Source organism: Erinaceus europaeus, chromosome 7, assembly GCF_950295315.1.
Source record: "Erinaceus europaeus chromosome 7, mEriEur2.1, whole genome shotgun sequence".
NCBI classification, from domain to species: Eukaryota; Metazoa; Chordata; class Mammalia; order Eulipotyphla; family Erinaceidae; genus Erinaceus; species Erinaceus europaeus.
The window spans coordinates 109,996,504-110,010,935 of NC_080168.1; the positions used below are offsets into that span (position 1 = coordinate 109,996,504).

Here is a 14,432-nt window from a genome sequence, read left to right on the forward strand (position 1 = left end):
TGAAAAGAGAGTTAACATACAAAGCCAAACAAATTGTTGAGCAATCATGGACCCAAAGCTTGGAAAAGTGGAGAGGAAGTATTAGGGAGATACTCACTGCAAACTCTAGTATACTTCTGCTTTCTTACTTTGGTGCCATACTCCAAACTCAGTCATTTTCTGCTTTGCGTTTCTACTTCTTCTTTTTTTTTTTTTTTACATGCATAACGTTCCCCAGATTCCCATTTAGCAATACAACCCCCACTATTTCATTCATCATTTTTCATGGACCTGTATTCTCCCCACCCACCCACCCACCCCAGAGTCTTTTACTTTGGTGTAATACTCCAATTCCATTTCAGGTTCGACTTGTGTTTTCTTTTCTAATCTTGTTTTTCAACTTCGGCCTGAGAGTGAGATCATCCCATATTCATCCTTCTGTTTCTGACTTATTTCACTCAACATGATTTTTTCAAGGTCCATCCAAGATCTGCTGAAAACGGTGAAGTCACCATTTTTTACAGCTGAGTAGTATTCCATTGTGTATATATACCACAACTTGCTCAGCCACTCATCTGTTGTTGGACACCTGGGTTGTTTCCAGGTTTTGGCTATTACAAATTGTGCTGCCAAGAACATATGTGTACACAGATCTTTTTGGATGGATGTGTTGGGTTCCTTAGGATATATCCCCAGGAGGGGAATTGCAGGGTCATAGGGTAGGTCCATTTCTAGCCTTCTGAGAGTTCTCCAGACTGTTCTCCACAGAGGTTGGACCAATTGACATTCCCACCAGCAGTGCAGGAGGGTTCCTTTGACCCCACATCCTCTCCAGCATTTGCTGCTGTTACCTTTTCTGATGTGTGACATTCTCACAGGAGTGAAGTGATATCTCATTGTTGTCTTTATTTGCATTTCTCTGACAATCAGAGACTTGGAGCATTTTTTCATGTGTTTCTCGGCCTTTTGGATCTCTTCTGTGGTGAATATTCTGTCCAAGTCCTCCCCCCATTTTTGGATGGGGTTATTTGTTGTCTTGTTGTTGAGTCTGGCAAGCTCTTTATATATGTTGGTTATTAAACTCTTATCTGATGTATGGCATGTAAAGATTTTCTCCCATTCTGTGAGGGGTCTCTTGATTTGGGTAGTGGTTTCTTTTGCTGTGAAGAAGCTTTTTAATTTGATGTAGTCCCATAGGTTTATACTTGCCTTGGTTTTCCTTGTAATTGGATTCGTTTCATTGAAAATGTCTTTAAAATTTATGCGGAAAAGAGTTCTGCCAATATTTTCCTCTAATATCTGATAGTTTCTGGTCTAACATCCAAGTCCTTGATCCACTTGGAATTTACTTTTGTATTTGGTGAAATACAGTGATTCAGCTTCATTCTTCTGCATGTTTCAACCCATTGTTTCCAACACCATTTGTTGAAGAGACTCTGCTTTCCCCATGTAATAGTCTGGGCCCCTTTGTCAAAGATTAGATGTCCATACGTGTGGGGCCTCATTTCTGGGCTCTCAATTCTATTCCACTGGTCAGTGTGTCTGTTCATGTTCCAGTACCAAGCAGTTTTGATGACAATGGCCCTATAATATAGTTTGAGATCGGGCAGTGTGATGCCTCCAGTTCTGTTCTTTTTTCTCAAGATTGTTTTGGCAATTCTAGGTCTTTTCTGGTTCCAGATAAACATTTGTAGCATTTGTTCTATTCTCCTAAAAAATGTGCTTGGGATCTTGATGGGGATAGCATTAAATCTGTAGATGGCTCTGGGTAATATATTCATTTTGATGATGTTAATTCTTCCAACCCATGAGCATGGAATATCTTTCCACTTCTTTGTGTCTTTTTCAATTTCTTTGAGTAGTGACTCATAATTTTCAGTATACAAGTCTTTCACTTCTTTGGTTAGGTTTATTCCTAGATATTTTATTGTTTTTGTTGCTATAGAAAAAGGAACTGATTTCTGGATTTCAATTTCTTCTAACTTAGTGTTTGCATAGAGGAATGCCACTGATTTTTGAATGTTAATTTTATAGCCTGACACATTACTGTATTGCCTGATGATTTCCAAAAGCTTCTTGCTAGATTCATTAGGTTTTTCCATGTATACTATCATGTCATCTGCAAATAAGGAGAGTTTGACTTCTTCTCTTCCGATCTGTATGCCTTTAATTCCTTGCTCCTGCCTGATTGCTATGGCAAGAACTTCCAACACTATGTTGAATAGTAATGGTGATAGTGGGCAGCCCTGTCTAGTACCTGATCTGAGGGGAAATGCTTCCAGTTTTTCACCATTGAGTATGATGTTGGCTGTAGGTTCGCTATATATAGACTCCACTATCTTCAGGAATTTTCCATCTATTCCTATTTTTTGTAGTGTTTTGATCATAAAGGGATGTTGTATTTTGTCAAAGGCTTTCTCTGCATCTATTGATATGACCATGTGGTTTTTGGTCTTGCTTTTGTTGATGTGGTGGATCACATTGATTGATTTACGTATATTAAACCAACCTTGCATGCCTGGGATAAACCCCACTTGGTCATGATGAACAATCTTTTTGATATACTGCTGTATCCGGTTGGCTAGAATTTTGTTCAATATTTTCGCATCTATGTTCATCAGAGATATTGGTCTGTAGTTTTCTTTTTTGGTTGTGTCCCTGTCTGCTTTTGGTATCAGGGTGATGTTGGCTTCATAGAAGCTGGCAGGGAGTATTCCAGTGTCTTCAATCTTCTGGAAGACTTTTAAAAGTAGAGGTATTAGTTCTTCTTTGAAAGTTTTGTAGAATTCATTTGTAAAACCATCTGGTCCAGGACTTTTATTTTTGGGGAGATTTTTGATAACTGTTTCAATTTCATTAGCTGTGATAGGCCTGTTCATATTATCCACTTCCTCTTTACTTAGTTTTGGAAGTTGGTAGGTATCTAGGAAATCATTCATTTCTTCCAGGTTCTCTAACTTGGTGGCATATAGTTGTTCATAGAAGCCTCGCATGATATGTTGAATTTCTGCAGTGTCTGTTGTGATATCTCCTCTTTCATTTACTATCCGATTTAGTTGGGTCTTCTCCCTTTTTTGTTTTGTGAGTCTGGCTAAAGGTTTGTCGATCTTGTTTACTCTTTCGAAGAACCAACATTTACTTTCATTGATCTTTTGTATGGTTTTCCTATTCTCAATGTTATTTATTTCTGCCCTAACTTTAGTAATTTCTGTCCTTCTGGTTGCTTTAGGGTTCCTTTGTTGTTCTTCTTCTAGGTCTTTAAGATGTGCAATCAGGCTGTTTATTTGTGCCTTTTCTTGTTTCCTAATGTGTGCGTGTATAGCTATGAACTTCCCTCTTAGGACTGCTTTAGCTGTGTCCCAAATAGTTTGATAGCTTGTGTCTTCATTTTCATTGAACTCTCGAAACATTTTGATTTCTTCATTGATTTCCTCTTTGACCCAGAAGTTGTTAAGAAGTGTACTGTTGAGCTTCCACATTTTGGCACTGTTACTAATCTTTTGTTGATTGTTAAGTGTTAGTTTAATTCCACTGTGGTCTGAGAAGATGCTTGGGATGATTTCAGTGCTCTTGAATAGGCTGATGCTGTCTTTGTGGCCTAACATATGGTCTATCCTTGAGAATGATCCATGTGGATTTGAGTAAAATGTGTATTCCAGTTTCTTGGGATGAATGACTCTGAAAATGTCCAATAGTTCTAGTTTATCTATCTCTTCATTTAGCTCCCTTATGTCTTTACTGATTTTCTTCCTGGATGATCTGTCAAGTTGAGAGAGTGGGGTGTTGAAGTCCCCTACTATGATTGTGTTACTGTTAATATATTGCTGTAGCTCTTTCAGTAGAAGTTTGATGTATTTAGATGGCTTCTCATTGGGTGCATAGATATTAATAATTGTTAAGTCCTCTTGATTGACTGATCCTCTGAGCATTAAGTAGTGTCCATTCCTATCTTTTTTAATCTTATCAATTTTAAAGTCTATCATGTCAGATATGAGAATAGCTGTTCCTGCCCTTTTTTGTGGGCCATTGGCTTGTATGATAGTTTTCCATCCTTTCACTTTAAGTCTGTGTTTGTCTTGTTGCGTTAGGTGAGTTTCCTGTAGACAACATATTGTTGGGTTGTGTTTTCTGATCCATCTTCCTACTCTGTGTCTTTTAATAGGTGAATTCAGGCCATTCACATTTATTGATATCAAAGATTGAAGATATTTTAACGCCATTCGTAGAGTTTTAGAGTGTTTTGATATATGTTCTATTTGTGGTGGTCTGGTTGTTTATAGGAAACCTTTCAGAACTTCTTTCAAGGCAGGCTTGGTGATGGTTGCTTCCTTCAACTGTTGCTTGTCTGAGAAGGTTTTGATGCTTCCATCTAGTCTGAATGACAATCTAGCAGGATATAGTATTCTTGGCTGAAAGCCTTTCTCATTGAGCACTCGATAGATATCTTGCCATTCTCTTCTGGCCTGTAGTGTTTGTATGGAGAAGTCTGCTGCTAATCTTATGGGTTTTCCTTTGTAGGTGACTCTTTGTTTTTCTCTTGCAGCCTTGAGGGTCCTTTCTTTATCCTTATTCCTTTCCAATCTAAGTATGACATGTCTTGGTGTCTTTAGGTCTGGGTTAATTCTGTTTGGGACCCTCTGGGCTTCTTGAATCTTTATGTCTTTGGTGTTGTCTAGACTAGAGAAATTTTCAGCTATTATGGCCTGGAGAATGCTTTCTTCCTCCCCTTCTCTTTCTTCCTCTGGTAAGCCAATAATGCGTATATTGTTTCTTTTGAAGTCATCCCATAGGACTCTGTTGTTGTTTTCAGCATCTCTTAATCTCTTTTTGAGTTCTCTTACTTCTTTTTGAGTTGTCTCTAATTCATCCTCAATCTTGCTAATTCTGTCTTCAGCCTCATTGATTCTATTCTCTCTGCCCTCTACTGCTTTCTGGAGTTCATCTATTTTGTTGCCCTGCTCTGATACTGTTTTAGCTTGTTCAGCTAGTTGCCTTCTTAGCTCAGCAATTTCAGCTTTCAGCTCTCTAATAACCATGAGATTATTAGAATTTTCTTCCATATTCTCATTTGTTGTTCCTGCAGTTCTGATTACAATTTTTTCAAATTCTTTACTCACTCCTGTTATTATTTCCTTAGCTAATGTTTGGATGTTGAACTCGTTGTTTTGTGCTTCGCCCTCTGGAGGACTTTTAGCTGGACTCTTGTCCTGGTTCGAGTCTCCATTATTTTTTCTTGTTGTTTTAACCATTTTATATAAGTTAACAGTTTTTTCAATCCCTGAGTTGGAGTTCAGTGGTGTAAAAGCCTTTTTTTTTTTCCCCTGTAGGCTATGGGAGCCTGAGGGCTTTTAAACTATCAATAGGCTTCTTGGCTTAATCAATGACTCCTGACCAAGAGATAAAGCAGGGTGTGGCAGAGATAATCCAGTGGTTATGCAAAGAGACTTTCACAGCCCCTCAGCTATGCCACCGAGGTATAGGTCTTCTCCTGAGTTTCCCGGTTAGATCTCTGTGCCCTGGTGTCCCTCCCTGTTGCTGCTCCAGATTCTGAGGGTAGTAGCAATGGAGACTCAGAGTTGTACTTGGTGAGTCTCTGGGGAGTCCTTTCCTCCCTTCAGCTGTCCCCTTGTTGGTGGAGCAGACTGGAGGTGGTGTCTCCACTGACAAACTGTCGAACTGTTAGCAGTCACTTAATCTCTCCTTAGGCCCCTCTCTCCTCTCTGTCACCAGCCACGCGTGTTTGTACTCACGGGTGATTTACTGGGTTTCTGTGGTCATTCTAGTCCTGTCTTGTTTCGGTCCGGGTGGTCTCCTAGTTTCGTATTCCTAGTTGATCCAGGAGAGGAGAGGAGAGGAGAGAAAGCGATCTGCTGCTCGTAGCTCCGCCTCCGGAAGTCGAATCCCAAGATATTTTCTAATATATGATTTCAATCATGATTAGTAGAGATTCCCTAAATATTCCCAGAAGAATTTTTCAAAATCTCTTTAACCTGTGTTGTTTAACTTTCTGGATTTGAAAGATTTGTCCTTGATTTTATATTTTTTGAGGTTCCACTATTTGTTTGAAGACAGTAGTCTATAGTTAGGAGTGGGGGTGGGGTGGCTGGGCAGCTGTAGAAGGGTGCTTTCTGAACAGAAAATGAGAGTCAAGACTGTGTTTTCATACTCAGGATAATAACACTGTGAGAGGCCCTGAAGTCTGAAGGAGAGTCATGGAGAACTCTGTGCTGAGTCCCACATCCTGGGAGAAACGTCGGTCCTGGCTGCGCCAGAGTCGTCACTGGCAGACCCAGGTCCTAGAAGAGGAAGCTGCAGCTGCCCTGCAAGATGTCCCAGATGCTGAGCCTTCTAACCTGGATGATGTTTTCCAGGAAGGTAAGTGGCAGGTAGGAGGAAGCATGGGTCTGCAGAGAGCAGGCAGTAAGTTCCTCGCTTAGCCTAAGTCCAGGGAGAAGCTCATTTTGACTAGTTTTAATAAGCTATATATAAAGATACATGTTTATGATATGAATTATGTGAGAAAGAAATTAGAATAAGATGGGAGGGCACATTATTATAACACTGAGAGCAGTGTTATCTGTTACCACTTGAAAGCATTTCTATTATATCTGTGTTACAACATCACGCTGTATCAGGAGGCCTGGACTGACTGCAACTCTTTCACTAGCAAGTCATGTGACCTTCTGCAAGTCATGTACCCCTCTAAAACATATTTGTCTGCCGGGTTTCTCATGGGGGGCCTATCTCGGGTCCAGCTCTCTCTGTGTGACTTTCCCGGTTGGTGCAGATGAGAACTTTTCTGGAGACTGCAGCAGGGGCGAGCACTGACTGGGGTACCTCTGAGACCCGCGGCAAGAGACGAGACCAGAGATCACCCCAGGGGGCTTCATGGCAGAGGATAACCCATTTATTGAACGGCAGAACAGAGTTTGTAAAGCGTGGTAGGGGGATGCAGAAGGCGGGAGGGGGAAGCAGTTTGTTTCACCTTATATGGTTATGGCGCCAGGTGGTCGGGAAGGAGCGAGGATTTTTTCCAGTAATTGCAGAGCTGGTCGGAAATGAGGAAGGGGGATTATCAGTAGGTACACAGGGAGAGAGGGAGAAAGAGAGGGGGTCTTTGTGTGGGCAGGAGGGAATCGAGTCCGGGTTGGGGAGGCTGATGGGGTGACTGTTCCTCCAGGCACCCAATTTTCCACAGGCAGTCCTTACCACGCTCAACCCTCAGCCTCACAATTCCCTACATTTGTCTAATTGAAACTGTAGTACCTTTTCTGTTTTAATATTTATTAGATAGAGACAGAGAAACTGAGAAGGGATGGGGAGATAGAGGAAGAGACAGAGAGACACCCGCAGCCCTGATTCACCACTCATGAAGCTTTCTCCCTGCTGGTGGGGGGCAGAGGCTTGAACCCAGGTTCTTGTGCACTATAGTGTGTGTGCTTAACCAAGCGTGCCACTGCCTGCCCCCTACCTTTCCCTCTCACCCCCCCTTATTGGGAAGTTACTAGTTTACAGTACAGTTGTTGACACATGGGTACAGCCCATCTCCCTGTGATAGCTGTCTACAAAGCACTATCTCCTCCAACCTAGTTCCTTTTCCATTATCATGCACCAGGACTCCAACACTCTTTGAACCCATCCCTCCTTTCTCAGAATCCTTTGCTTTGAATTGTGCAATATACCACACCCAATCCAAGTTTCACTTTGTGTTTTCCCTTTCTGTAGTACCTTTTCTATATTCCTCTCGGAACTTCTCTGAAGTTGAAATGAGACTACACACACTCGCTCTGCTTACTGGGTGAGAAACAAACAACAAAAGCACAAGCACAGCTGTTCTTTTCTTTAAGAAGTCTCCATCCCTATCCCCATACCTGTGGGAAAACAGAACAGTGGACCTAATACCCCAGTCATTTTCCAGAGTCCTAGAAGTCAGACCAATAAAAAAAGAAATATTCATTACTATTTTATATGTGCATATACTCTTTTTATATCTTAAAAAGTTATAGCCGAAAAAAAGTACTCATGGTATGGCTTATGTAAGGGGAATTTTGTGGAAAGAGGTAAGTTTCAAGGAGAAAGTCTAGTTTCCCTCAGTTCTCATGTTGTTCTGATATCTAACTTTTCTAGGGAATCCAGTCAATAAGATTGAAGACTGGCTGCAGGATTGTGGGTAAGTACTGGACAGGCAATAGGATTGAATGCAATTGATGGTTGCATGTATGCTAATTGTCATGGACTCTTGGGAACTCAGACTGGAAAAATGGGTTGGAATTGGGCCTAAAACAGAGATAAGGTTGAAATTAGGCTGACTATAAGGGTTTGGGATGACTTTGAGGTTTGGAACTATGAATCAAGAGTATCTATGGATAAGATTAAATTTGTGTAGGCAATTTTCTCTAAACTAAGAATAATGGAACTCTATAAAGGCAACGAACAGCTAACTGAATTCCACATCTCTAGGTCATTGCTTTCCCTCTTCACTGTAGTCTTAGACTATGTAACAAAAGGAAAGAAGTTGAGAACCTAGTTGTTCCTATGATCATAGTGATTCAATAGTATATTGTTTGTTTCTACTGAAGAGCACAGGAAGAGAGATCAAGGCTTTATTCCAACTATTCGAAGCAGTGAATAATTTAAGCAAGTAATTCAAGGCGAAATGTAGTATCACTTTTCTCAGAAACACTTAAAAATATGAGACCCCATACCACATCAGACTATACCATTTTAGACTCACTCTATCCAGTTACAGGGAAAGCTTCTGTGACCTAGTTAAATTTGATCATTTGTGTGATAGTGAATTCTGAGAACTTATAACTCCTTCCTGCTCTTTATTTCCCCTCCAAGAATGTTTCAGGTTTTATATAGTATTTAGCCCAAGCATGCCCATTAACTGATTAAAAGAATTCCACCCTTGCTTGTTTGTTAAGAAAAAAATGCCCTAAATATCCCAGGTTGTTTATTATAATCCTTCCCAAGAAGATAATGCCAGGATCTGTTTTGGATTTGTTTTTCTTTACAAAACAGGTTGTCCTTGATGTTCTAACCTAGTTCACAATTCATTGGCTTCAAAGCCAATTAAGGACCCTCAGACTACCCTTTCAAGAAGTAAAGAACAGAAATGTTTGCAGGTTGTTGGTGTGAGAGGACTGTCCTAAGATTTCAAGTATTTCACCAGATACGTACAGGAAAGTCAGTTGGCTCAGTTAATGTCGTTGTCTCGTTCATTGCTCTAGAGTCTGTCATTTCAGAGCAACAGCCCAGGGGGTGATGATACAGTGGCTAAAATGGCAGGCACTCCAGATGAGTGAAGTCTCAAGTTTGACCCCCTGCATCACATATGCCAGAGAAATGCTCTGGTTCTTTCTTTCTCTCGATAATAAATAGTTTTAAATATATAAGGTTTTCAGTTAGTAAAGCAGGGTGGGGATAGATAGCATAGTGGTTATGCAAAGAGACTTTCAGGAGTGAGGCTTCAGAGTTCTAGGTTCAGTCCCCCGCACTACCATAAGCCACAGCTGAGCAGTGCTCTGGTAAACACTACAACACATACATGTTTTTAAAAAGTTAGTAAAGCATATGAGCTCGCAAAAATAGTAAACAAACTATCTCTTGGATTTTGTGAAAACTATGGTGGTTATCAGGGAAAAGTGAGAACACAAAGAAACTTTACTGGTGGGGATGGTAAGTTACACACACACACATACACACGGGTATGAAACTACACCCCTGAAATCTTACAGTTTTGTAAGCCAATGCTAAGTCACTAATAAATTTTGTCAGCTTAATAACCACTCTTACCCTTCATCAACATAAAAGCAAGTCAGATACTAATGACACTCATTGGAAGATTATGTGATAATATGGGACATAGTTGAGGGGAAAAACACCTTGGAGAACACAGTGATTTCAACCTGTAAGATAATTTCTGTTTTTAGGTACTCAGAGGATTTTCTCGAGGAAGCAGGCCAGTCCATCTATAACGGTGAGTTTAGACTCGGCTCTTACTTCTGTAGTTCTCCTACTAGACCTTGTGTGTAGGTGTGATCACATATGTAAATACATAGGTGTAGGCACTCATAACAATGTTATACTTTAAACTGTTGCAAAATACCTATTAGTGATCGCAATATATCCTCTCGAGTAAGTGCTTGTTAAGAATCCACACAGTAGGGGGCTGGGCGGTGGTGCACCTGGCTGAGAGCACATGTTGCAATGCTTAATAAGGACCCCGGGTTCGAACCCCAGGTTCCCACCTGCAGGGGGAAATCTTTGCCAGTGGTGAAGCAGGGCTGCAGGTGTCTCTCTGTCTCTCCCTCTCTATCACTCCCTTCCCTCTCGATTTCTGGCTGTCTCTATCCAATAAATAAGTAAAGGTTTAAAAAAAGAATTAAAAAAAAGAATCCACACAGGAAGTGGTGCTCAAAAGTTACCTTCTAGAGGGGCAGGGAGTAGCACCTGCGGGTTGAGCGCACATGGCAAGAAGTACAAGGACCAGCGTAAGGATCCTGGTTCGAGCCCTCAGCTCCCCACCTGCAGGGGAGTCGCTTCACAGGCAGTGAAGTCGGTCTGCGGGTGTCTATCTGTCTGTCCTCCTTTCTTTCTTACCCTCTTCTCTCAATCTCTCTCTGTCCTACCCAATAACAACAAGGGTAACAAATGGAAAAAAAGAGCCAGGTGGGGGTATAGCATAATTGTTATGCGAATAGACTTTCATGCCTGAGGCTCTCAGGTCCCAGGTTCAATCCCCCACACCACCATAAGCCAGAGCTGAGCAGTGCTCTGGTAAAAAAAAAAAAAAAAAAAAAAAAGCCTCCAGGAGCAGTAGGTTTGCAGTGCAGGCACCGAGCCCCAGCAATAACCCTGGAGACAAAAGAAAAAGGTACCTTCTGGTAGTGGCTGCTCAGATAATAATCACTCCTATGGAAGGAGAGCTTTATAAACGTGTGTTTGTTTATACATATGAGTACACATCCCTGTGCTTACTATTCTGCAGAGGATTGTGTACATAGCTATAATATAGGGGACATGTTAATTACAGATGAGTATGTATGTGATTCTAAATTAAAAATATGGAGTGTGATTTTGAAGTGACAGATAATAGGCAGATGACTTGCAAATACATAAATATCTGGTATAATTGTGTGGTTGTGCAAAGTTAAGGACATGTAAATTTTTCATGTATTCAGGTAGGGGTGTGTGCGTGTGTGTGTGTGTGTGTGTGTGTGTGTGTGTCTGTGTGTATACACCCTAATCTGGTTTTCTGTGATATCTGTCTTAAGTGGCAGGGTGTCCAAGCCATGGGACCAGCTTTGAAGATGACTTGACCCTTGGAGCAGAGGGTAAGTGGCACAACTCTCTGAGATTGTAATAATGGAGAAGAGTATATATTGGGTTGTCAGAAAAGTCATGACTTTTCTAGCAATGGAATACATTATGTTAATTCGGGATAGATCAGAAAAGAGACACTGCAGAAGAACCAGCCCATTCTTGGAAAGTTAATGGGGAAAGAGCAGTCTCATTAACATCTGATGTAAAACTCAAAAAGTGTCACATGCACATAAATACTTTTTATCAACCTGTCATCACATCTACTTGTCCATCGTTGGAGCTTTGCTTTGTCTCTGGGAAGATAACATATAAAATCCCCACATGTACTACATAAGCATCTTTGGAACTGTTTTCTGTATAAGAAATTCAAAGTAACCTAATGTTGGGTATTAGAAAAAGACTACACTTCAGGAAAATAAAGACTTGAATAAAGAATGGAGGTTGGCAACCTTCCAGTGTCTCCTGCAGAGACTCATACCATAGGACAGGAACGCCAATCAGCAGGGCTGAATGACTCTGTTCTACTCAGTACAGACTGCTGTCTGGATAGTTAGTAGTCATGAGTCAGCAGCTCATAGTCTCAGGGTCAGTTCTCTGCCATATCTGTACACCTTTGAGGGGGTACAATGTAAATGTGTAATATATATATTCCCGAACAGAAGAATTCATGGGGTTTGCCTAGGCTACAGTAGCAGCAGACAGGTCAAAGTTTCAAGTTCAGAAGTGCAACTTAGATGATTTTTTTTTTATTTTTATTTTATTTTTTTTTTAATTTTTTTATTTAAGAAAGGATTAATTAACAAAACCATAGGGTAGGAGGGGTACAACTCCACACAATTCCCACCGCCCAATCTCCATATCCCACCCCCTCACCTGATAGCTTTCCTATTCTCTATCCCTCTGGGAGCATGGACCCAGGGTCATTGAGGGTTGCAGAAGGTGGAAGGTCTGGCTTCTGTAATTGCTTCCCTGCTGAACATGGGCGTTGACTGGTCGGTCCATACTCCCAGTCTGCCTCTCTCTTTCCCTAGTAGGGTGTGTCTCTGGGGAAGCTGAGCTCCAGGACACATTGGTGGGGTCTTCAATCCAGGGAAGTCTGGCCGGCATCCTGATGGCATCTGGAACCTGGTGACTGAAAAGAGAGTTAACATACAAAGCCAAACAAATTGTTGAGCAATCCTGGACCCAAAGCTTGGAAAAGTGGAGAGGAAGTATTAGGGAGGTACTCACTGCAAACTCTAGTGTACTTCTGCTTTCTTACTTTGGTGCCATACTCCAAACTCAGTCAATTTCTGCTTTACGTTTCTACTTCTTTTTTTTATTTTTTTACATGCATAACATTCCCCAGATTCCCATTTAACAATACAACCCCCACTATTTCATTCATCATTTTTCATGGACCTGTATTCTCCCCACCCACCCACCCACCACAGAGTCTTTTACTTTGGTGTAATACTCCAATTCCATTTCAGGTTCGACTTGTGTTTTCTTTTCTAATCTTGTTTTTCAACTTCGGCCTGAGAGTGAGATCATCCCGTATTCATCCTTCTGTTTCTGACTTATTTCACTCAACATGATTTTTTCAAGGTCCATCCAAGATCGGCTGAAAACGGTGAAGTCACCATTTTTTACAGCTGAGTAATATTCCATTGTGTATATATACCACAACTTGCTCAGCCACTCATCTGTTGTTGCTGGGTTGCTTCCAGGTTTTGGCTATTACAAATTGTGCTGCCAAGAACATATGTGTACACAGATATTTTGGATGGATGTGTTGGGTTCCTTAGGATATATCCCCAGGAGGGGAATTGCAGGGTCATAGGGTAGGTCCATTTCTAGCCTTCTGAGAGTTCTCCAGACTGTTCTCCACAGAGGTTGGACCAATTGACATTCCCACCAGCAGTGCAGGAGGGTTCCTTTGAACCCACACCCTCTCTAGCATTTGCTGCTGTTACCTTTTCTGATGTATGACATTCTCACAGGAGTGAAGTGATATCTCATTGTTGTCTTGATTTGCATTTCTCTGACAATCAGAGACTTGGAGCATTTTTTCATGTGTTTCTCGGCCTTTTGGATCTCTTCTGTGGTGAATATTCTGTCCAAGTCCTCCCCCCATTTTTGGATGGGGTTATTTGTTGTCTTGTTGTTGAGTCTGGCAAGCTCTTTATATATGTTGGTTATTAAACTCTTATCTGATGTATGGCATGTAAAGATCTTCTCCCATTCTGTGAGGGGTCTCTTGATTTGGGTAGTGGTTTCTTTTGCTGTGAAGAAGCTTTTTAATTTGATGTAGTCCCATAGGTTTATACTTGCCTTAGTCTTCCTTGTAATTGGATTCGTTTCATTGAAAATGTCTTTAAAATTTATGCGGAAAAAAGTTCTGCCAATATTTTCCTCTAAGTATCTGATAGTTTCTGGTCTAACATCCAAGTCCTTGATCATTTGGAATTTACTTTTGTATTTGGTGAAATACAGTGATTTAGTTTCATTCTTCTGCATGTTTCAACCCATTGTTTCCAACACCATTTGTTGAAGAGACTCTGCTTTCCCCATGTAATAGTCTGAGCCCCTTTGTCAAAGATTAGATGTCCATACGTGTGGGGCCTCATTTCTGGGCTCTCAATTCTATTCCACTGGTCAGTGTGTCTGTTCATGTTCCAGTACCAAGCAGTTTTGATGACAAGGGCCCTATAATACAGTTTGAGATCTGGGAGTGTGATGCCTCCGGTTCTGTTCTTTTTTCTCCAAGATTGTTTTGGCAATTCTAGGTCTTTTCTGGTTCCAGATAAACATTTGTAGCATTTGTTCTATTCTCCTAAAAAATGTGCTTGGGATCTTGATGGGGATAGCATTAAATTTGTAGATGGCTCTGGGTAATATATTCATTTTGACGATGTTAATTCTTCCAACCCATGAACATGGAATATCTTTCCAGTTCTTTGTGTCTTTTTCAATTTCTTTGAGTAGTGACTCATAATTTTCAGTATACAAGTCTTTCACTTCTTTGGTTAGGTTTACTCCTAGATATTTTATAGTTTTTGTTGCTATAGAAAAAGGAACTGATTTCTGGATTTCAATTTCTTCTAACTTAGTGTTTGCATAGAGGAATGCCACTGACTTTTGAA

The 14,432-nt window shown here is 40.8% G+C and overlaps 1 protein-coding gene across 5 annotated transcripts in view; it reads left to right on the forward strand.

Moving 5' to 3' along the window:
• Positions 1–14,432, forward strand: part of TESPA1 (thymocyte expressed, positive selection associated 1) — a 46,528-nt gene that overhangs the window by 16,523 nt on the left and 15,573 nt on the right. For all 5 annotated transcript variants that reach the window (XR_009550819.1, XM_060195196.1, XM_060195198.1 and 2 more), the window contains exons 2-5: positions 6,150–6,354; positions 8,107–8,149; positions 9,915–9,961; positions 11,259–11,318. Coding sequence is in view for 4 of the 5 variants with exons in the window: in XM_060195196.1 (XP_060051179.1) it covers positions 6,192–6,354; positions 8,107–8,149; positions 9,915–9,961; positions 11,259–11,318 (313 nt within the window). In the remaining variant the exon portion in view is untranslated. The remainder of the gene's footprint in view (positions 1–6,149; positions 6,355–8,106; positions 8,150–9,914; positions 9,962–11,258; positions 11,319–14,432) is intronic.